The 22,405-nt window shown below is 29.6% G+C and overlaps 4 protein-coding genes and 1 long non-coding RNA gene across 9 annotated transcripts; 2 read left to right on the top strand and 3 right to left on the bottom strand.

Moving 5' to 3' along the window:
* The first annotated feature begins 178 nt into the window (after nt 1-178).
* Nucleotides 179-3,704, top strand: LOC126846402 (alpha-tubulin N-acetyltransferase 1-like). The gene is made up of 8 exons (XM_050585763.1): nt 179-535; nt 655-801; nt 1,393-1,561; nt 1,717-1,861; nt 1,927-1,951; nt 2,363-2,435; nt 2,503-2,564; nt 3,072-3,704. Exons 1-8 carry the CDS (start codon nt 441-443, stop codon nt 3,190-3,192), a joined length of 837 nt encoding a protein of 278 aa, XP_050441720.1. The 5' UTR covers nt 179-440; the 3' UTR covers nt 3,193-3,704.
* Nucleotides 3,705-3,761: 57 nt separating this feature from the next.
* Nucleotides 3,762-4,829, bottom strand: LOC126846072 (uncharacterized). The gene is made up of 2 exons (XR_007686864.1): nt 4,396-4,829; nt 3,762-4,289 (listed from the first exon to the last, which is right to left on the bottom strand). It is a non-coding gene; the product is annotated as an uncharacterized LOC126846072 (long non-coding RNA).
* A 2,329-nt stretch (nt 4,830-7,158) lies between these two features.
* Nucleotides 7,159-9,082, bottom strand: LOC126846069 (60S ribosomal protein L27a). Its single transcript, XM_050585186.1, has 5 exons — nt 8,947-9,082; nt 8,512-8,575; nt 7,783-7,880; nt 7,573-7,722; nt 7,159-7,364 (listed from the first exon to the last, which is right to left on the bottom strand). Exons 1-5 carry the CDS (start codon nt 8,947-8,949, stop codon nt 7,236-7,238), a joined length of 444 nt encoding a protein of 147 aa, XP_050441143.1. The 5' UTR covers nt 8,950-9,082; the 3' UTR covers nt 7,159-7,235.
* A 771-nt stretch (nt 9,083-9,853) lies between these two features.
* On the top strand, nt 9,854-12,535 carry LOC126846066 (uncharacterized). Of its 2 annotated transcripts, XM_050585181.1 has the most exons (8): nt 9,854-9,893; nt 10,017-10,133; nt 10,536-10,749; nt 10,827-10,925; nt 11,306-11,435; nt 11,495-11,634; nt 11,696-11,863; nt 12,213-12,535. In XM_050585181.1, exons 1-8 carry the CDS (start codon nt 9,869-9,871, stop codon nt 12,247-12,249), a joined length of 930 nt encoding a protein of 309 aa, XP_050441138.1. In that variant the 5' UTR covers nt 9,854-9,868; the 3' UTR covers nt 12,250-12,535. The 2 variants fall into 2 exon arrangements, with proteins under 2 accessions (XP_050441138.1, XP_050441139.1); XM_050585182.1 differs by lacking the exons at nt 9,854-9,893; nt 10,017-10,133 and adding an exon at nt 10,182-10,446 and having other exon boundaries at nt 12,213-12,532.
* LOC126846065 (SWI/SNF-related matrix-associated actin-dependent regulator of chromatin subfamily B member 1) lies at nt 12,069-16,765 on the bottom strand. 4 transcript variants are annotated; one of them, XM_050585180.1, is made up of 10 exons: nt 16,468-16,765; nt 16,279-16,384; nt 16,082-16,211; nt 15,431-15,565; nt 15,226-15,353; nt 14,997-15,160; nt 14,734-14,924; nt 14,534-14,665; nt 14,371-14,438; nt 12,069-12,320 (listed from the first exon to the last, which is right to left on the bottom strand). In XM_050585180.1, exons 1-9 carry the CDS (start codon nt 16,546-16,548, stop codon nt 14,399-14,401), a joined length of 1,107 nt encoding a protein of 368 aa, XP_050441137.1. In that variant the 5' UTR covers nt 16,549-16,765; the 3' UTR covers nt 12,069-12,320; nt 14,371-14,398. The 4 variants fall into 4 exon arrangements, with proteins under 4 accessions (XP_050441137.1, XP_050441136.1, XP_050441133.1 ...); XM_050585179.1 differs by having other exon boundaries at nt 12,069-12,317; XM_050585176.1 differs by having other exon boundaries at nt 14,403-14,438.
* Nucleotides 16,766-22,405: the final 5,640 nt, after the last annotated feature.

The following is a 22,405-nucleotide window of genomic DNA, read 5'->3' as shown; positions in this document are numbered from 1 at the left end:
AAATAACGGATTGCAAATCATGGTTGTGATAAATTATTTAATATAAATTGAATAAATTAATCTGTTGCCTGAGTTGAATATTAGGTATTTTTGTTATATTGTGTTGGTACTGACTTATTATCAAATTTAAAACTCTTAACTAGAGAAATTCCGGATGATAAGTATATAGATACTAGATAGCACTAAGCTCGGCCTCTGAAGATACGTTTAGAAATTGAAAAATGTTAAGTTTAAATTATCTAAATTTAGTAGGAATCGTTCGGATATAAAAACATACGGTTACATACCTATTACATATTTAATCAAATAAATTTAATGAATTTCATTATAACTTTTTTTTAGTATTTTTACTGCGTGACGTGATAAGTGATAACGCAGAACTTTTTGGTCTTGTGATTTAATAATTCGTTAACTTAATTTGAAATAACATCTTGCCTGTAATGGAATTTAAATTTGACATTAGTGATATAGCAACTGAAGAAATCTTGAAAATAGACCATACACTGACAGTTCTTGGATGCAAAAAAAAAGCGGAGTAAGTGTTTTTAATTTGAAGTTTTTTTTTATAAAAAAAATAGTTAAATTAATTGTGTATTTTAACTAACATTAACTAAGAATTTATATCTAATGTTCGAATGGTTAACAATTTTATAGATTACAAAAAATGGTGGGATTGATTGTTGATGGCATGGGTAATGCATCAGCTGTAGCTCAAGAGCTAAAATCACCTGTAACCAGTGCTGAAAAACTAGTCAACTCTGATCACATACTTTATGTGATGACAGAACATTTAAAAGAAGGGTAAAAACATTATATACATTTTCTTTTATTATAAAAATGTTATTATTATAAATATGCAGGGCATATTGAAGCAGAGGAGGTCACAGATGTATATAAATTATTACAACTCAAAGTGATAAAATTCCTTTCAAATAAATGCATTGTTTTTAATGACAATAACGTGCTTTAAAATGTATTTTTAGTGTTAGTGTGGATACGAGTAGGGTTGATTAACTGTATAAAATAATAAATTGTAATTAACAATATAATGAAAATATTTTCAAAACCTGTTGACTATTGATTCACTCACTCAGAGCATCTTAAAATTGACTACAGTCAAAGTAAAAAATTTCTCTTTTTTTCTTCTTGTTTTCCCTTACAGATTTTGGAAAAAATTATGTACGTTATAAGAGTTCTTACTCTAATAATATATTTTAAGTATTGCAGAGTAACTAATTGTTGTGCATACACATTTTCAAATTATGCCATCAGCAATATAATTACTATTTTTTAAATTTATTTTGTTTTGTTTTTAGTTTCAGTATAGGCAAGTACAACTATTTAGAAGTAATTATAATTTTTTTATTTTTGATATTTCTTACCCTCATTTAGACACTTTGCTGTGGTAGGAATAATGAAAATGGGCTGGAAAAAGTTATATGTTTATAACAAAGTTGGTTCCTGCTCGGAGACAATGGTTTATTGTTTATTAGACTTTTACATTCATGAAACAAGGCAGCGCAAGGGTTATGGGAAACGTCTTCTTGAATTTATGTTAAAGGTATAAGAACTGTAATAGTTGTATTTAAATTTCTAATTTAGATTTATTACACAGTTTGCCTACTATATAATATTGCTAATTGTAAAACATAATAAATATATAAAATTATAATTGTTTTTATAACAGTACTGTAATAATAATGAAATGCTATTTAGGATACTAATTTGGAGGCAAAAGATTTGGCTATTGATAAACCAACAAACAAATTATTACAGTTTATGTGGAAACACTACAATTTGTCTAAATTGGTAAATCAAGGAAACAACTTTGTTATTTTTGAAGAGTTTTTTGATGAAACGAGTAAGACATTAATCAAGTTAATTTAGTACAAGCTATTTTTTTAACCTATAAATGATTTTTTGTAGCTGATGGAAACATTAATAAAGATCGGTAAGAATATTTTACTTATTTTTTAATACGCACCCAGAAAAACTTCATATTTTAAGTTACTATAATTTAGAACATTAGAGGTTGTTTTGCCTTATGTTATATTTAAATTGTTGTATACAGAACACACAATATTTTTATACTTTTTTAAATAAATGACAAAGTAATTCAATTTATTAGTTGTTTGAAATTTAAAAAAAAAACACTAATACTATGTGTCTGTGCCATTTAATTTTATATTAATAATATTAATGTTTAATGTAAAGAAACCAGATTCTAATATAATTATTTTTAAATATTGTGAAGTTATCATTCAGATATGATTTACTAGTATAAAAATTTTACAATAAAACATTAAATAGTGACTTTTATATATTTGTATTTTATTCAGGCTAAAAAAGTTATAATTTTTAGAGCTGCAGCATACAAAAGACAACCAGCGTTTGGCCGCCACGGAGCTCATAAGCATCACGATACAATGGGCGAAGTAAATTATATTAGAATTTGTGTTAAAATTAAAGTTGAATACATATTTGAATCCATTTTATATTTAGATCCTTCAAGGAGATGGGAATGCTGTGAGCATGAAGTACAAATATTGCAGTAATACTAACATGTAAGTACAAAAATACTTTCTGACAATACAATTTCATTATGGACCTAGAATCTAAAATAATTACAGAAATGATTCATTAAGAAAATATTAATATCAGCATCAAACTGGAACAAAACTACTTATCATAGAATTTAGTTAAAAGTTCTACAACAAAAAAAAAAACTAAATATAACAAATGTATATAAACCTTTTTCTGATATGCCACATTTTTTTATTCTAACACTATTTCAAAACTAATTTTGTGGCTATAAATTTTAAATTAAGGATAATCATTTCAATAACAGGAAAATGATTAGCGAAAAACAGCAATACAAGTAGGAAAATTTCAGGGAGGGTGTCTCGCAATGAATTAAATTTATAGTCATTGTATGTAATATATCTTATGAAAATTGAGAAAAATCATAAAATGCGTAAAAAAACTAACTTGTAGAGCAAAGCTCTTAAATATTAAAGAAAATTATATATATATATATATCAAAATGTTTAATTTTTTTTTTGTTTTTTTAGTGTTGAAAATCAGTTTAGAGAAGTAAATCCACATCCCGAAAACTCAAATGACTTTGAAATAAATAAAGATGGTAAATCTGTAAAAAAGGACTTAAAGTTTCATCATAACTCTCTATGGTAATTTGACAGTTACCAATAATACAATAGTGTTCCTGTTAAATAAAAAAATTGTATTATAAAATAAGTACTGCACTAAGTACAAAGTGCTTAAGGGTACACAACAAAGAATCCCAAATTTTTTTGCAATGATTTTATGTGTGAATTATTGTATGTTCTGTAAACAAATTATATTTATTTAAATTAATAAATTAGCTAATTAGCTTTGATGCGGAGCTGAGGGGCCCATTGGTTTTACTATGATAAGAGCTTTTTTTTTTTAGTCTGTACTTACTGTAACTTCTTTAATACTGGACCAATTTCTTCGATTAGCAACTGTATAAATCACAAATTTTATCTAGTTTTTACCTTGCCTCCTCAAAGTTGGGAGGGGAGGAGTAAAAGTAGAAAAATTAACTTCTTCCTTTAAAATTGAGAAAAACTGTACGAGTTTATAATGTTCAACTTTTACTAGCTATAGTTTCAAAGAAAATGGTCGGATCGTGTTGAAATTCAAACGGAATATTCTTTTAGTGTGCTTATGTGATTATTTTATTTTTTAAATAAATTGTAAATAATAAAATAATATCTCTCTTTCTCTATATAAAGTATAATTATATAAAACAACAATAACAAGTAAACTAAACAAGGTAACAGTATAATTTAGATATTCTTTAGTATTATTAGAACAGATGGGAAATAAGTGGCAAAATACATAATATTTATAGGAACTCTAGATACATTTTTTTTCAAGTAAGTTTAAACAGGATATACTTCTTTGTCCTCGCTCCATTTTTTGCAGCTTCTGTAAGACTTGTAGGCTAATCCATAACCAATGCAGATGAACCCAACCCGTATTACAATAATTAAGAAACTCTTCAATTCTTCCTCTACGTCGTAGGTTGTAGGATACTTCGAAATTGTAATTATCGAATGTAGAGTAATAAACAGCTATAAAGTCTCTTTCATTCACAATGGGGCCATCCTTCAATAAAGTGTCGAGACTGACTAACGCCTCTTCTTCGCACTCAATGCCGTATTTTTTCAATATAGTGCGGAGATGGACTGACGAGTCTTCTTGTTGTGTTGTGATGGATATCAAAGAACAGAAAAACACAATACCTGAACACACAATAACGTAAAATTAAAATATAACATACTCATTTATCGAAAAAATAATTGTCTAGAGAGTCTAAATATATAGTGTGTCAAATATTTAATTACATACTGAATGTAGTGGATAACATAGTAGTTGTATTCATGGTGTTCTGTCTGCGTAGTGATAAAAGTTACAAGTACTTCCTTCAGATGGATTTTTAGTATTTAGCACCTTAGAATTTGGATGGTCTTAAAAGCTATTGTAAAAGCCTGACAGTTTTGACTCAAATAAGGTACAATAACTTTAGAGATAATAGTGAGGTGATGGTGCAGATCGTCGTAAATTAGACGTTGTGCAAAAACGGGTTTTGTATTTTTAGATAACAATAATAGGTTATGGGCAAAAGTGGGCCGACTTTTATAAAATTTTTTTCATAATTTCACAATTAATATAGTTAGCTTAAATTTGATATAGTTTTCAACTCTATATCCCATCCAGGTCATAGTTTTTAATTATATAAGGTTATAGGTAGGTACGTAACACTAGACAACTGCCAAGTGTGAATGAAGTTTAACGAAACTTTTAAAATATGTATTTAAATCCATATTTTAGCGATATAAAAATAAAACAATTATTGATTATATTTTTTACACACTATATAGGTAAACCGTAAACTTTAACTAGGTTTCTAAACAAAAATTACCTGGTTTTCGATTTTACATACATTTTTGTATGCATAACAAAGATGGTAAAACGGAAAACTGGCTAGAAGTAATCAATTGCAATGTGTTGGAAGCAGCGGCATGTATCTAGGAAAGCTACAGCCTACAAATTTATGAAAAAAAAAAGTCGACTACGGACGTATAATGTATATAAATAGGTATTACTATTAAGAATCGACTTGAAAAAAAAAAATTACAAGCATCCAAAATAATAGTAGAAACAAAAGGAACTTTTTTTCTTTCCCAGCCCATGTAGGATCTTTGCTGCCTCAACCACTCCTCTCCGCCTAGTTCTGTCTTCTTGTTCCTTGTGAGATTTTAGCGAGATCTGTCTACCTTTTCTGCCCATTTGTGTCTAAGGCGATCCCTAGGCCTTTTACCGTTCAGTCACCAGTAACAATGTTGTTTGCTATACCTTAAGAGTTCAGACCTCCAAATATGACCATTCTAATCTTATACTTTTTAAATACGCACTGATATTGGGTTTTTGGAGTAGTTTGTAAATTTCTTGGTTTGTCCGTTTTCTATATTCTCCGTTGCTAATTATAGGGCCATATATTCGGCGTAGTTCTCTTCTTTCAGAGATGTCTATCTTTTCCTCATCTCATTTAGTTACTGACCAGGTTTCACACCCATATGTCAATTACCGGGAGTAAATAGCTGGAATATAGGTATTCGTTTGATCTTTTGGATAGGAGTTTCGATTTAATAAATTGTTCCTAGTGTGTAATATCCTTTGTCTCCTGACGCAATTCACAACTAAATTTCGTTGTGCATATTGTTTTTGTATTGTTTATATAACTTCTTAGGTACCTGAAGTCTGTTACTTGCTGGAAGACATGCCCATCAACTTGTTGATCAGTTTCATCACTCATTTCCCTTGATATAACTAAATATTTTATTTTTTCTTGATTGACTTTTTAACATTATTTTAACTTCATTTCGGGAGCTACTTATTATGACGATGTCATCTGCATATGCCAAAATTATGTTCTGGCTCAGACGGCAGACCAGTCCCAACTTCAAAACTTTTAGACAGATTATTCTCGAATTTTAATTTACAGTACGTTTCGGTATTGCACTATTTTACCAGATGGATCAATTTGGTTGGTATGCCAAATTTTTCCTGCGTTGCCCATAATTTTTCTCTGATAATATTGCCGTATACCTGTTTAAAGTCCACAGAGCTAAAAGCACAGATGCACTTCTTTACTAAACTCGCAGTATTTTTTTAGAAATTGTCTGATAATAAAAATAGGGGATGTGGTAGAAGTTCTTTAATAGAAATGATTGGTTTCTAAAAAGTTTTATTTAATAGTAAACATTGATTTATTATAAGTTGGTACACACAATATTCAGTAATATGCCCCTAGAAAGTTGAATCATAGAAATATATTTTGGAAATGGTGCTTTTTTAGAATTTTACATTGTCACTAGCGCTACGGCCTCGCTCATTTAAAAGTCAGATTTATTTATTATATAACTTCATTATGTAGCTTGACAGGTCATTCATATTCGGTTAATCCTGGTAACAAAATGTACAATGCATCCAAACAAGCGCGGATAGTTTTAACCGAAGGTGTTTTTGTGCATTATATAAGACTATTTATACTTTTAACTTCGGTATGCTGGTTAGTGCAACAGAACTACTTTTTTTTAATGCTAACACTCGATTTGAGTTGACATATAATTTAATTAAGAATTCAGATTAAATAAAAAATGTTCTTCAAATGTATAGACACCAGTATGACTGGGTTTTTTTTTGGTGGATGAGAAACCGTCTGGTAATAAAGAGCCTTTTCTGGCGACAGACTGACAACCCTTCCTGAATTGCAAATCCGTCAAGAAAACATTTTTTTTAGAGAGGGCTACTTAAGCCGTTCCAACTATTTATCAAAATATTTATTTTTTACTTAGTTTTTAGCCAAATTATTACACAATAAACTTATTTAATCTAGTCCAGTACTAAACATACCAAGGATAATTTAACATATATCAATACTCTATGCCATTATAAGAAAGGTTAGTGTGCAGAAACCAAAAGGCATTACTCCATATGCACCTGTGCAGCCAGGAGTGATGCGTTTTGGTTTTTACGCACTATCTTTTACAAATGGGATAGAGTACATAATTATATTTTAATTGCAAAGAAAAGTATAGTCTAGCTTAGTTTGTTTTTAAAAAAAAAGCAATTGTTTTTATTATATTTAAACAATATAATTATGGTCATTCATACATATACAAGTGTTAAGCTTGAAGTACACAGGCACCACCAACTTTCTTGATTTTCTGTTCAGCAACCTTTGAAAAGAATTTCGCTTTCACGATAAGTGGTTGCTTGGGAAGACTTCCCTTGCCCAAAACTTTGTAATAACCCTAAGAAAAAATAATTGTAAGATAAAGTTACATTTTTTTAAGAGAACAACAATAAGAACAAGTAAAAATTAATTAGTTTCCACCAATCAGAATTAAATTTGCAACATGTAAATTGTACTTCAGACCGCCTGTCGCTAAACATTTAATTTTTCATCATTATGGTTTTATTTTATTCTAACAAATAAAATAATATAAAAAGGTATTTTACCTTTTGAACAACATCGATAACAACTGCTTTTTCTTTGTCATTTTCATACTTTCGTCTTGTCTTTTCTGGTACCAGTGTGTAAAGTTGCTCTAGATTAATGGCAGGACACCATTTGGAATTTCTTCTCAAATGATAGTTACGCATACCCAACTAAAAATTAAAATTAACAAAATATAATTTGATTTATTTTAAAATATGCTTATAAATTACCTTTCCAAAATACCCAGGATGGTACTTGTCGAAGTTTATTCTGTGATGATGCATACCACCAGCATTACCTCTACCTCCAGGATGTTTCCTATGTTTACCTGTAATGTAAAAATGTCACTTACTATAATAAATATGAATACTGTTTATCAATAAAAATAGTTATCAATAAAAGAATCTCAATAAATTGAGCTTGGTCTAAATTCATTATACCCATGGAATAAAACTTTATTAAATATTAACGTTTTAATACCCTAGAACAAAGAAATTTGACTAATTCCAATTTAATGGACAATCAATTAGCAGTAATAATAATAAGCTAAATTATCCAATCAGAACAATTATGGCCACATAAAATGTTGTACTTCAGACCGCCTGTCGCTAAACATTTTATTTATCATCATATTGGTTATATATATATAAATTTATTTTGGAAAAAAAGTTATTTTGGCGATTCAGGACTACATTTTACAATTAACTGGGATACATTTAATTTCACGCATGCGCATATTTTCTAATGACAAATAGCAAGAATTTTATTGTTAAATACACATGTTTATATAATTTTCAATTGATTTTTTTTAATAATAAAACCAGCTCTAAAGAAAATAATATAATTTTTTTTTAGCACCAACTTTATAACCAAACACTAGATTCTAGTTGTTTTGCTGATCAAATGGTGCAGTTCACTTAATAGAACACAATTATAATTTGATTTAAAGAGAAACTCACCTACACGACCGTGACCATGACTTACATGTCCTCGCAACTTCCTAGTCTTCTTCTTGCTGGTAGTCTAGAACAGAAAATAAATTATTAATATTAAATTTAAATAAAATACGAATGGAGTTTGGCTTATGATTGTAGGAAATATAACACAAACATTGAATGAAAAAATGTTTCAAAAAAATTATATTTATTTTATTCGAACGCCAAAGGATAATTTAAACAATTTGTTAAACCATTTTAACGTTTGAAATAACAGACTCAAAGCATCCATAAATGATTTTTACAACTCAGTCACATGGTTTACCGAATGTACTAATCACAATTTATTAGATTTTAGATTTAATGTAATATAATGTATTTAATACTATAAATGATCATAACTGTTTGAAGTATTATAATAATTAATACGAATTAATTAACAATTCCATTGTAACTTACCATTATTTCTTCTTAAAACGAAGAAACTGAAATGAGAAACAGCACACGAAATACAATTTCAAGAGAAGAACTGCAACACACCGAACACGAAGACAACACAGTGTTTAACTCTTGATATAATATTATAGGTTAAAATATGTATATTTTGCTTCTAACTTCTTTGGCGAGTGTCAACAGTGTGACCACTATAAACATATTTTTTTTACCTCAAACCATTGACATACAGACATCAAGCTACTTCGGAGTTCGGACTCACAACTCACAAGCCTTGGATCATACGACATAATATAATTCCAATGGGTCGAATTGATTCATTAATAGATTAATCTATAATTACAGGTTTACAAAAAAAATCCATTATGTGAGTTATCGACTGCCGCAACAAAGAAATTCGTAACTTAATTTTTGCAATTTTCGAAAAGAGCCAAAACGTCTTGAGAAAACAAATTTTAATTTTATTTTCCTAATCTAATTTTTTTATTTACTCATTTACAAAGTTCTTGTACTCCTAGACCGATTTTCGGAAATACTTTTTTCATTCGTTATCAGCTCAAAATGCATAAAAATCGAGGTCCGACGTTCTTTGCTGCGGTAGTTGATGTAACTTCAGTCTAATTTTTAGATCCGAGTCCCTAAAATACGCTCGAAAAGTGATAAAAATAAAGTTTTCATCTCTCTACTTTAACCATAAAACATTTGTAGTGATTTTGAAGAAGGGGGGTACTTTTTTATGTTTGGCCTTAAAGTATCTTACAGGTACAATTTATGATCTGCAATCTTGAAACATAAAGAAACCGGTACGGCAGTTAAGGAGATATCGTGGATCCAGTTACAAAAAAATTTAATATAACATATTATTGTAAAAATAACAATATCTCCTCAGCTTCCAGTCGAAGCAAAAAATTCCGTAATCCAAAAATTCATGTTAACTGGAATAAAGATTAAAGGTAGGTAAACCGTAATCCGAAAACTCGGGATACTAGAATAAATGCAATACAATTGTATTAGATATTGAGAGCCGGGAAGCAGATTATATTCATTATATTCACATTTCACTGTGATTAGTCCAGGTTTCCAGCTGCTGTTCTCTCATAAGAAACCTAGAATTGAGAAGAGGATTCTAGAATTTGGCTTTGAAACTCTCAAGTTGACTCGACCAATCAGAATTCAACGTTCACCAATTCCATGTTAGTGATAACTGATAACACACTGAATACTGATAAACTCATGCGTTTATTATTATTTACAAATTACAATTGCAATTTACAGCACATTGTAATCCGTCTACAATAAGTATTAAGTATTGCAGTTTGTTATTTAAATATTGTATACTTGAATTGTATAAAAATAAATTGGTAAATCGTTATTTCCTACCTATATCCGGAATTCAAAAATTATAGCCTTACTTAAGAGACAGCCTTTATAATATAACATTCACGAAATTATAGACTATTTAACTCATTAGCTTTCCACTTGCCTCTTGCGATCCAATTGCTGCAGGTAACACGGATCAGATCTTTATGTTCCTAATCTATTGTATAGTGTTTAAAGAAATGTGATGTGTATTGTAAACAATCTCAATATTATAGTGAACAAGACAATGTTTAAACGTGGATACTTACCAGATGGCATAGCCAAAAATCAGGCCAATGCGGGGTTTCAACCACAGGCAGCCTTTAACATGGAGTACAATCAAAACGGATGTTCGTCGTTTACACCAAATTATCAGTTTCCTTACACCTTCTCTTCTGCAACTCCACCCATGTACAGTTGGGCTAATACGAGTAGTTCAGAAGTAATGAAGTGAGTGTAAAGAACCAATAACAATTTCTGTTATGTAAAAATGTTTCACTTAAGAATTTGTTTTTGTTAAATTGTAGATTTACAGGCTCAAGTAACCCACAGCCATTAGATACAACAGTATTTCATCAAAAGAATTTTGGGTCAGTTCCAAAACGAAAAATTGAGTTGGATGCTGAGTAAGTGATTTATTCATATTTTTATACTCAAGACTTATAAGTCAGTCAGTTAGTTTTGAACTCCTGGCATGTTTATGAGACAGCTTATTAGGTTATGCAAATTTTGAAGCGGCAAGTAAATAGTAAATTGGTCGAGTGCACAACATTTTAATATTATATGAAGTAATATACTTAGTAGTATAGGTAAAACAAATCTTAGTTAACGCTAATCTTGGAATGAAGAACCAAGAAAGGAAAAAAAGCATTTGTAAAAAAAATTTTAATTCATCCAAGTAAAACAAGTGTTTATAGAGAAATATAAAGTTAAAAATATTTGTAATATTTTAATTATTAAAATGTTCTATAGTATTTAACATTAAATATAATAATTTTATTTGTAGACCTTTGCAACCACCTAAAATGAGAATTACTGAAGAAAAAGTATCGGCTAGTTTACGAGACATGCATATAAGCAATGATTTTAAGTTGCATAATTATAGTCTTGGCAGTAATATAAGCGAACCACCTGGAGTGAGTTTTTATAAACCATTTTCATACTTAATTATGAAACTAATTTAAATGTTTAACAGAATCCAGAAAATGTAGAACTTATGAGCATTGTACCTACCGGTGAACCAGAAGGAAAATCTCAGACTACTCTAGTTATGTGTGAGGAATTACGAAAACTAAAAAAATTTAATTCCATCATACCCCAACCATATTTATCTATGTAAGTAAATGAAAAAAAAAAAAAAAATTTTCCCCTATACTGTATAATTTTATATATTTAGAGGAAGGCCAAATAATGCCGTTGCCATATGGAAGCCACAACCTATATTGGACTTTGTTCGCACTCTTGGTGATAATTATGAAGAACCAAAATCTACTGTTGTAATTACAGAAATTACAGATGAAGATGAAATTCTTCCAAACGATGAAAATGTTATGGAAGCTGAACCGTAAGTTTTAGCATGCAGTTTAAATTTTATTAAAAAAAAAATATTGTAAATAAAACGAAAAAATCCTAAATTATTCAATTTAGTTTATCAAAAATACATTATTCTCACTCGCATGTTAAATTAATTTATTTTTATAAGTAGAAACTTTGTTTTGTGTGTATGTTTACTATTTGATAGTTAATACTAAATGGTTGTTTGCTTATTTCACAAATAATTGTTTATTTATTAGTTAGTCACAAATTAATTTTCAATATTGTAATATTCTCTTTACATATATTAAAGTCTTAACATTTATAACTACAATTTAATATTGATGAATCATTAGTAATAATAATAAAAACATATTTAGATGCATTGCAGTTGAAGACGACGAGATGGAACTTTGACGTGGTGACTGGTGGCATAATTTTTTCTCAGACGACTGTTTTATTCTCACGGAAGGCGTGTTAACTTGCTGCTAGGCAAATAAATAAGAGAAGAAATAATTAATAAAAATATGTACTTTTAAATGCTCTATTATTTAAATACGAGTAACAAGAAACAATTTATTTAGTTTTCTTTTAAGTGTGATACTAATGTAATATGTTCATAATAGTAATTTATGATTAATTTACTTATTTTAATTATGTTTTGTACGATTATTTCCTAAACAAACAAAAAGTTGTGTATGATATGATATGTTTAATAATTTTAATAAACATAAAATTTATTAAAAAAATAATTTTTTTTTTAATTATTTGAAAACACATTCAACAATTCTTAAGGTCATATGTTTTAGTTAATAGCGGCGTATGCAAATTGGTTTCTTTACTTAAGGGATTGACACCAAACCAAAATGTACACTATTTCTTATAACTACAACAAAAGTTGGTTATCATATTAATCAACAATAGTTGTAGTAATAACAAACAAATAATGATTTTGTAATGCTTTCAATCCCTGCTTTATACAACTTATTTTGTTTTTAAAGAAATATATGCAGATTTTTTTTTATAATGGAACTAAATTGCAAATGGAATACTAAAAGTTTCTAAAAGGTTGCCCTTTTAGAAACTTTTAGTATTCCATTTCAAGATCTAGATAAAAATTATCTTTAGAAAAGGGTTGTTACAAAATTATAGTATTAAATATATTGAAGAACTATTTTTTTTTATTAGGCAATAATGAATATTAAAATTTAACAAGAAATTAAAAGAGAATTTAGCACTATATTACTAGTTTAAATGAATACTGTGAATTGTATATTGTCTATTTTATATATCGCACACCTAGATCAAAACTGTAGCAACTCAAAAAACACCTTATTTCAGAAATCCCAAAAAAACGTAATTTCAAGTTTAATTACTTTAACTGTTTATTTGAATAAAACAGTTTTGTACAACCAACATATGTGCATTCCGCTTGATGTCCGGACAGAAACTAAAGTTTTAAATGCTTTTGGTAGTTAGGATTATGGGATTAGTCATTTTTACAAAAGGTCCCAACAATGCCATATTTTGGAGAGTAATCAAGATAAATTTAAATTTGTTTTGTTGGTTCATGCAACTTCGTTTGTAGAATACAAGTATACATATACAAATAACTAAAAATACAAACTTGTTGAGTTGTTACAGATTTGATATAGGTGTATGATATATAATAATACAATAAATGGTAAGGATTTTAAGCGAGTACCACTGTTAATAATCAATTTATAAACAAATGAAAAATTAAATAAAAACATGAAGTAAAATAATATTTTAATTCAAATTATACATTACATACTTACACATTATTAGTTATTTATTATTTTAAAATAGTGTATATAATTTCACTTCAACTCAGACTTTGGTGACATAAATCTAACCTCAACAATTGTCACAATTAACAGTTAACAGTTGTTCTAAAGCCAATTAATATCAAAAGAATGCCTCCCAGGTATCACTGAAACATGAAGTCATATTCAAAAATGAAAAACACAGTAAACAAACCATTAAAAGAACAACAACCAAACTGGCCTAATATTTGTTAAAATAATATAATTTAAAATATTTTTTTTTTTTTATGGTTTGGTAACCTAGTTTTCCATTTTGGTCATGTGTTTCAATCGTTTTACTGAAATTAGGGGATAGACGGCTATCTAGTATTAGTATACATTTATGTATAAAATATACTTTTAATTTTTAATTGAATAGCTTTTACATTGTCACTTTACACGGAATGTAATTTTAAGCTGTTATTGTATTAACTAATATTACTTCAATTAATTCTTCATTGTCCAAAATTTGTAAATGGGTTACAATTAAATTTCCAGGATTATTGCATAATTAGTCTTGTTAAATACTTAATGAGTCCTGGTGAAAAATGTGATTAAAATATTAATCTAAAAGTTAAAGAAATTAATTTGTTCACAAACATAGTATACACTACACAGTATACAAATTAAACAAACAAAATGCATCAAAACTTAGTTCACATCAACATACGCCACTACAGTATTTCAGGGAAATTTATTCCTCGTTACTTACTATTTAAAATACTTAATAATGATTCTTATTACCATCCTGGTGTAGTGTTGGCCAATCGTCGCATACGCCTAGAATAATGCATACAATTACGTATTAGTGAAAAGTATTTACATTTATGTAAAAAAAAAAAAAAAAAAGGAAGGATAATATAATGGGTGCTTGCCTTGTATTTCTGTCTTGATCTCTGATCTTCTTTTCCATTTCTGCATCGGTTAATGTTTCTAAGAATGGGCTCCATTGGTCAGCATCCGATGGTGGTCTGAACGGTGTTTCCACTACAGATAATGGTGCTTCACTAGTTGTAAAAATAAATAGTATGTAAATTTATTACTTGTAAAGCTAACAACGTCTATAATCGATTACCTGAAGGCATAGGTTCGCTGGTGCCAGCTTAACTGTCCTCGAATGGAATAAGCGATGGCCGTTACAAATTCTCCGCCGAGACCAAGTTCAGCACACAGCTTCATTGCAAATTGTTCCGGTGAGTTGTCCTTTTCGCCCATGTCCCACTCTACTTGATCGACTAGTGACGTATTACCCACATGAATGTTTAACTATGAATATTTAAAAAAATAAATATATTGTTATCAATTCAAATTTCAGCTTAAAAAGAAAAATATAAATACCTTAATTATTACTCTTTGATCGTGTTCGTCTAAAATATTGTCATTGTGGAAAGCTTCAATTTGTTGCCGTATGGATTGTGCAATGGCCGGGACAAAAGGTAATGGGTTTAAATCCAAATCATCACAGAGAACTTCAGCAAACTGTTCTGGAGTAATTAAGGTTTCTAAAATAAAAAATATATTGTTAATATTATTCAATGACAATATTTAAATAACAAGAGTTGAGCACCATTTTTATTCCATGTGAATGTATCTCTTAATTTTTGTCCTTCAATTTCCATATCAAGTCTAATGGGAACTAGTAGTTCTGAAAAGTTGGCATTTTCATAAATATTTGCCGGATCGGTATCATCAAAACTACAACATAAATTATAAAAATAAACCTGATCTAAATAAAGATAATTCTGTAGGAATTATTTACTTGAAATACTAACCATAAAGGAAAAGTTCTGATTTTTTTTTGTATTATTCTGTTACGGTTAATAGGTGTTGCCTGTGGAACAGCGTCCAAATGAGAACTATTCGGCAATGATGGTACCCAAGGTGCAGATTTTTTGCCTTTAGCTTCTCTATATAGAGAAATATAATAATTGTTTAAGTAGGTAACAAGTTTTAATAAACATAATATATAAGTAACATTAACATTTGAAGACCACAAAGCAAAAACGATGAAACCCACATGGTGGTCAAACATGAGTTAAGGTTGGCCTCCCCAAGACCTTGTAGTTTTAGTAGAAACTGACACCCATGCAAAACGATGGTTCCCTCGCCACAATCGGGTTGTAAAGTTTTGGACCATAATACAAAAACACTAAGACTGGGACTTAGAAAATAGTTTTTCTCAATTAGAGAAAAATGAGGGTTTTTTATTGTTTCTGCCTTGTGGTCATAATTTGAATACACTTTTTCGTTCATACAGGAAATATGACTAATCGAACTCTTCGTGTACCAACCCCGCTCTATTGGTTTCAAAAATAGCTCCCCCCATATCTCTATTTTCAACAAAACAATGAATTTCACAACTTTATTTATAATGGGCTCACATAAGGGTGAAAAATAACTTGTGTATCATAAATTCTTATTACCTAGCGATTAATGGTTCGGTAGAAGTAACCGATACTGCTTTGTACCGTTCATCATTTCCATCAATAATATCTTCAACTTCTGATGCCTTCAACAATGACACACTGGAAGCCAAGCAATGAGCACTCAAGCCTAAGTGATAACAAAGTAAATAGAAATTTTAATTCCATAATTAACGACAAAAACAATGATAATTTACCGAGATCCATCAACCGTTTTCTTTCTTCATTTGTAATTGTTCGACGGAACATGCCTGGATAACGTTTATACAATGATCCTCGGAAGAGTCTAAGGTAATTCCCGACCTGTTAAATTTAACGATAAAGCACAGCATTGTCAATATTAATTACTCAACATTCGAGGAGTTCAACACCCAGTAGGTACATACCTCTGATCCAATACAATAGTATTCGCCATTCTCTTCTACTTGAAAACTAATAGGTTTATCGCCGTACGTTCTTAAGGCCATGATTCAACAACCAATTCACACAAATAAAAGAAAGCCCACTGAGAACTTCAATTAAATTACATCGACAGTTAAAAAATTAACTTTTTCTATTCGGATTAACTTGAACGCAAATTGCAGTTTTGAATTTAAATTGTCGGTAAAGCGTTCCTCATTTAATGATTTTGTATTCACCACTTTACTAGAACTATTTGATTTGTTTACGCTTTCAGTTCAGCATCGATTACCTATCAGTAGTTTACTGTTTGGGCAGTTACCACTACCATTGTGTCCCGAGGTTGAAATAAGAACAGTGTTGCCAACAATAGTGGCTCAAAAATTACGGTCATACGATAATTTTTAACGTTAGATAGCACCACCAGATTCTATAATTAATATATTATTTTGGTATTATTCAGTTCTATAAAATATGATAACTATAATAATTACTAATTAGGTATTATTTACACAGCATTATAAGTTTTTACAACAATTTAATTATTAATAATTATAATAATGAATTACAGACTCCAATCTCTAATTTTAATTATTTGTAACTTAGATGGAACAGGTCTAATAATAAATAGATATTCCTTTGAAATTTTGACTTGTCCGACCACAGGATTCGAAAGTAGCTAAATTTTTTTTGGAGATGTTCCGATAGCAAATTTTGGTGTAGAAGAAGAATTCCAAAAATTAGGTTAAAAAGAGGAAGGAGTGCTATTTAAAATTTAAATGTTTAATGTCGTTCAAAGTAACATCTAGATCAGATATGAATTTTAATCGATTGAGAATATGGTCAAATACCTCCAAACATTATCAGGTACAGATGAAAAATCAAGGTATTGTAACTATCACTGTGAAAGTTAAAATTCATTATTGACTTCTCAATAAAGCAATAAACTTACAGTGGTAAAGTACTTAAATATAATGATTAGGTAGAGCACCTACATATTGATGTATGATCAGAATACATTTATCTTTAAACCAACAGCAAATAAATAGACAGATAAGATGTTAAAATGGAGCGTTAAATTGTTTTAATGAAGTTTTTTTTACATCTTATTATATGAAATTAAATGAATGGTGATTGGGTGCCAAACAGTACTTTCCAATGTATTGCAAATCTTTAAATCTACTTCTATTACCTATATCACCTTAATCATCTTTAAACGAACAGTACAGTAAAAATCAGCAGTTCGAGGTGGTCATTTCAGGGTTTATTAAAAAATATGAAAGTGATTAAAATACTGCCCAAATGTCAAATTATTTGGAGGGACAAAGGCAGATTGAAGTTTAAAACTTAAACGATTCTTCTATAAACTTATAAATTCAGTTAAAAAAGTATACACATTTTTATTTAGCAAAAAAATGTACTTTTTGTTTACAATAAAAGATGTCTTACTAGCATATTAAATTAAATTTAAGGCTAAAGTCTTTTTTTCATATTAATTTTTTTTCAACCTGAATATGATGGTATTTTTACATTTTACTGGCCTCGCGGTTTGCTTAATTTTTTATTTATATTTGATGCCCAAAAATACCTGATAACAGATAAATTGTGCAAAAACAAATTAAACATTTCAAAAATAATATTACTTATAAAAAAATATATACACTATAGTATACTATTTTATAGTGTATACCTATAATAATAATTGAAATAAAATATGTTATACTGTCGTATTTTTAAAAATTCTTGCTTCTCAAATAACTCATAATTTTAAATTGTTTATCAAGTTCCTGTTAAACTGTTATTCTACAACATTTATTTATAAGAGTTTTAACGGAATTTTTATTTTTAATAATATTTGAGTGACTGTTTCAATGATAACTATTAAAATAGCGCATCTTCGCATCAAATCTAAAATTAAACTTTTTGAAAAGTTCTAGAACACTTTTGATCCTTGTTTTTGAGATAGGTACTCACAAGTCAAAGGAATTTTTCGAAGTTTTGTCGACACCTGAAAGACAGATAAATTCAGCGGTATATTATTATTTTATTATTGTGTTTTACCGAGATGACAGGGGTGAGCAAAGGTGGATGGACGGGGTTGGAGTGGACAAAATGTATTATGCTCTGCGGATATTTACATGTGCTCTCAGCAGGCGTCTTCTCCCCAGTGGGGGCTGTGGGGCGGGTAATTGGCCGAAAACGCGTTTCCGGGTAACTGCCACGTCGTACCCGCAGCGGGTGGCAACGCGTTCATACGTGTGGGGGTCCGGCGACTTTAACCATCCGTCCGGCAGCTTGTACGGATATATCATTATTGTTGTTGTATTTATAAAATACATAAGGCTGTGTGTTTGTCGTGGGCGTCGCAGCAGCTTTGTCGTGTGTGTGTGTGTGTGCGCGCGTACACGGGTGATAACGCGCCGCAACAGATGCGTTCACAGCTTGACGTCTCCGCCGGTAATGTTTCGCCAACTGTCGATCAAACTCACCGCTTCGGTTTCCCCTGCATTATAATATTATGAATATACATATAAATAATTATATTATTATAATTTATGTATCAAACTGAAGCCCGCTTTCGTGCAACGACAGAAAGGATTAGAGAAAAGGTTTTTACAGTGCCTAAAACGAAAAACATAATTTAGCCAAGCGAGCCTAAACACTTTCGATTTGTGTTAAGGGGATTGCATGCGGTTGGTTTTTAAGGAGTTTTGTATTGGCAATATTTAAGAAAAAAGTGGTTTTAATAAATTTCGAATATGTCAATTAATTCAACGGTTAATTTGTATAAGCTTCATGGTATTATTTTTAATTTAAATTATTCCGTTATGAGTAAAAACCATTTTAGTTAACATGACATACAGTTTTTGTTCCATCGCACAAGCTGAACAAGTGATCCGATAAGTAATCTGAAAACAGATTTGAGTTCACCATACAGTTTACTTATGATCGGTCAGGGTACTTTTCTGATATCTTATTCCAACTACGTATAAAACAGGTTTGAACATTATATTAAATTAAAAATTTAAAAATCAAATTTGGAGAGGGTTAAAATAAAAAATTGAAAAAGTACCCTGACCGATCATAAGTAAACTTCATGGCGAATTCAAATCTGTTTTTAGATTGCTTATCGGATCACTGGTTCGGTCTGTGCAATGGAATAAAAATTATGTGTTTTGACTAAAAAAACCTACCGCATGCAGTCCTCTTAACGTGTCGACGTGGTAATGTCATCTAAACCGGCTATAATCACAATTATAGCAGGTTATAATACAATAAATTGCAACTATACACAACAAAAAAATAATAACGTGTAAGGATATAATTTAATTATGATTATAGCAGGTTTAGAACATGGCCGCTTCGTTAATGTGTGAACACTGTCTTCCCAGTGTTCATTTTTATCAGTGTCCAGAGCCTGTGCTTACAACGAGAGATGGTGACACGCAAAACGAACAACGTGGCGAATTTGTATAAACTTAATAATCATTGATTTTGTTTTTTTACCGCACGATTTTTGCTCGACGACTAGGACACCGCCGGAGTACAGGTACGGTCGTTAACCCAAAAATACCGTGGAATGCAAAATAATCGCTACCTAATAACTTCCATGTACCTTCTACAGTGCGCACTGTGTCTTGGTCTGTGAACCTAAGTTATTAAAACTTAAAACCGAATCTCACAAGAGGCTCTTCCGGGGTTTTCCTTCGATAAATGTTCAACTGGTTATAAAAAAAATAACTCTACAGTGGCCGTTTTTTTAATTTAAAAAGAGTTTAGTAAAAAAACGAAACAAAAATGTTTATTAATACGAGTTTTTTTATTTCACTGGGACAAAATAGACAATTTTTATTTTATTTTATAGTCGAGTTTAATATTTTAGTTTACACAATTTGCCAGAGTGAACTGTATAATTACTTTTTTCACTTAATCAATCAATTTCTTTTTATAGATACAACCAAATTTTTTTTTCTGTCTTTTTAAAATCTTGTCAGTATAGAGTATATTTTTTCCACTAAGACAATATTTAATTTACAACGACAATAATATCTATATATGTGTCAGCCTTATTTTATTGTTAACTTTACTGAATACATAAAATTTTCGACTGTATTAATTGAGATAACATAACAGAATATTAAGTATATATTATTAACTTAATTATAAGTTTTATCTAAAATACTATATATTTAGTAAGGCCCGGTATAAATTTTGAATTATAAATACGTGGTAAGATAGTAGAAGTTAATATGTCACCTTTTGTAATTTTTTTTAAATCTCCTTTTCCCCCTCTTTGTACTCAACATAATTCATAATATATACTGTAAACCAAAAGTCAATTTTTGTTTCAGTTTTAAGTTGCTAGTGCCTAGTATCATACATTTTTTTAATAATATTTATAGAAAACCACAAAATAAGTTTTAAAATTTTAGTATTGACACTAATTTGGAAAAAAGATAGGTAGGTATACCAAATTTTCTTATCCTACCACTGATAAATTATATAATATTTAATTAACAATATAAGTTATCAGTGTGACTAAAATCAGCACCTAGAAATAAGCGCACCATGGCCCAAATAAGATCTTTCTAGCTATTGTAGGCCTCTCTAAAGCGTTCTCTTTGCTACAGGATTTCGGTATAATGCAGTTTACAGACCAATACAACACTACCACACTCATCCTTTCCCATTAGCTGATAATTTATTAGACTTGGTATTTTATTTGTTTCTTATTCCAGCGCGTTCTAAATATAATAGCGTTTATCATTTGTATAAAATAAGGGATAACGGCGCGGGACGCTGCAACAATAACACTGAACGCAGATAAAAATACCACATTATGTTCAGCTATATTATATTATATTTTGCGTGCATTTTACCCCTTTTGCTTTGCACCCTTTCGGCTACATTATGCGTACACAATACAAAGCATTTTGTATTGTTTTGCGCGTACAATGTGTATTTTGTTTGTACCATGTTGTCATGTTAAACGACAGCACTCGACGACTGCATTAACGTCGCACCATAGGTGGTGACAGTAAACGCTTTGGTAAAAAATAAATAAAAAAAATTGAATAATAAAATACTCGAAATGTGACTTTCTAAACAAGATCGTAATCGCATTTTTTCCTTCAATACTCCATCGACACTTTAGTGTTCCCGTTTCCCCTCGATTACATTTTAAGTACTCTACAGTTTTCAAAACATTATCGAAAATCTATAATATAAATAAATAATACATAAACCTATTTATGAAAATATGAAATTTAGATGGGTAATATCTACATCGGCTTTATTTTTTACTTTTAATCAGAAGAAATGTAAAATAGAAATATTAAGTACATTCTGATAATTAATTGCTATTTCAATCAAATCCATTTAGGTTCAGCAGCGTCCAAAATATAGATATTTGAAACCAAATATGCCATGTAAAAATTAGAAAACAATTTTAATTTTCAATTTAAAAAAAATTATCAATTGACCGGCTACTTTGCGTTAACATATTATCCAAATTAACGATTGAGCATGTTGCATCATTTATTAAAACGTTTTCAATATGTTACATTATTGTCCATTATGATTTGTATACAGCTATATATATTTTTTTAATGCAGTTATCGATCACTTTACTTTTATTATAATCTTTTGCCAATCTTTTTTCTCGCGCATTAATAGAATTATTATTTATTCACACGGCCCGGGACGATATTCTATTAAAATGTTAACACTATTACAATTTACAAAAGACCACCTGTTATCTGTGTAAATGACTATATTACTATACACAATAAGATGTATACTGGATATCACTATACATCTTATACAATTACACCATCGGCCGTGTATTGGTCGTTCTGCACACTAAACAAGATAGCATTGTGGTATGTGTGGGTGATGCGTTAATAAAACCATTAAAACACTTCT

This window comes from Adelges cooleyi, unplaced genomic scaffold (genome assembly GCF_023614345.1).
Source record: "Adelges cooleyi isolate 19-005CV unplaced genomic scaffold, UGA_ACOO_1.1 ACOO_flye_CR_arks_rails_tigmint_CR_PRNA_9, whole genome shotgun sequence".
Classification (NCBI taxonomy): Eukaryota; Metazoa; Arthropoda; class Insecta; order Hemiptera; family Adelgidae; genus Adelges; species Adelges cooleyi.
Note: the sequence above shows the minus strand (reverse complement) of the source record. Positions and strands in the feature narration are given on the sequence as shown.

Coding starts and splice junctions, on each gene's coding strand:
- LOC126846069 (XM_050585186.1), bottom strand. Junction 7,723..7,782: donor ATCCTGGGTATTTTGGAAAG/GTAATTTATAAG, acceptor TTTAATTTTTAG/TTGGGTATGCGTAACTATCA. Junction 7,365..7,572: donor TTATCGATGTTGTTCAAAAG/GTAAAATACCTT, acceptor ATTTTTTCTTAG/GGTTATTACAAAGTTTTGGG.
- LOC126846402 (XM_050585763.1), top strand. CDS start 441: ATGGAATTTAAATTTGACATTAGTGATATAGCAACTGAAGAAATCTTG. Junction 1,562..1,716: donor TTCTTGAATTTATGTTAAAG/GTATAAGAACTG, acceptor AATGCTATTTAG/GATACTAATTTGGAGGCAAA. Junction 2,436..2,502: donor ATCACGATACAATGGGCGAA/GTAAATTATATT, acceptor TTTTATATTTAG/ATCCTTCAAGGAGATGGGAA.
- LOC126846065 (XM_050585176.1), bottom strand. CDS start 16,548: ATGGCCTTAAGAACGTACGGCGATAAACCTATTAGTTTTCAAGTAGAA. Junction 15,566..16,081: donor ACCGAACCATTAATCGCTAG/GTAATAAGAATT, acceptor TTCTCTATATAG/AGAAGCTAAAGGCAAAAAAT. Junction 12,321..14,402: donor GCCAACACTACACCAGGATG/GTAATAAGAATC, acceptor TTATTTGCCTAG/CAGCAAGTTAACACGCCTTC.
- LOC126846066 (XM_050585181.1), top strand. CDS start 9,869: ATGTTAACTGGAATAAAGATTAAAG. Junction 9,894..10,016: donor AACTGGAATAAAGATTAAAG/GTAGGTAAACCG, acceptor TGATTAGTCCAG/GTTTCCAGCTGCTGTTCTCT. Junction 10,134..10,535: donor TCAACGTTCACCAATTCCAT/GTTAGTGATAAC, acceptor TCAATATTATAG/TGAACAAGACAATGTTTAAA.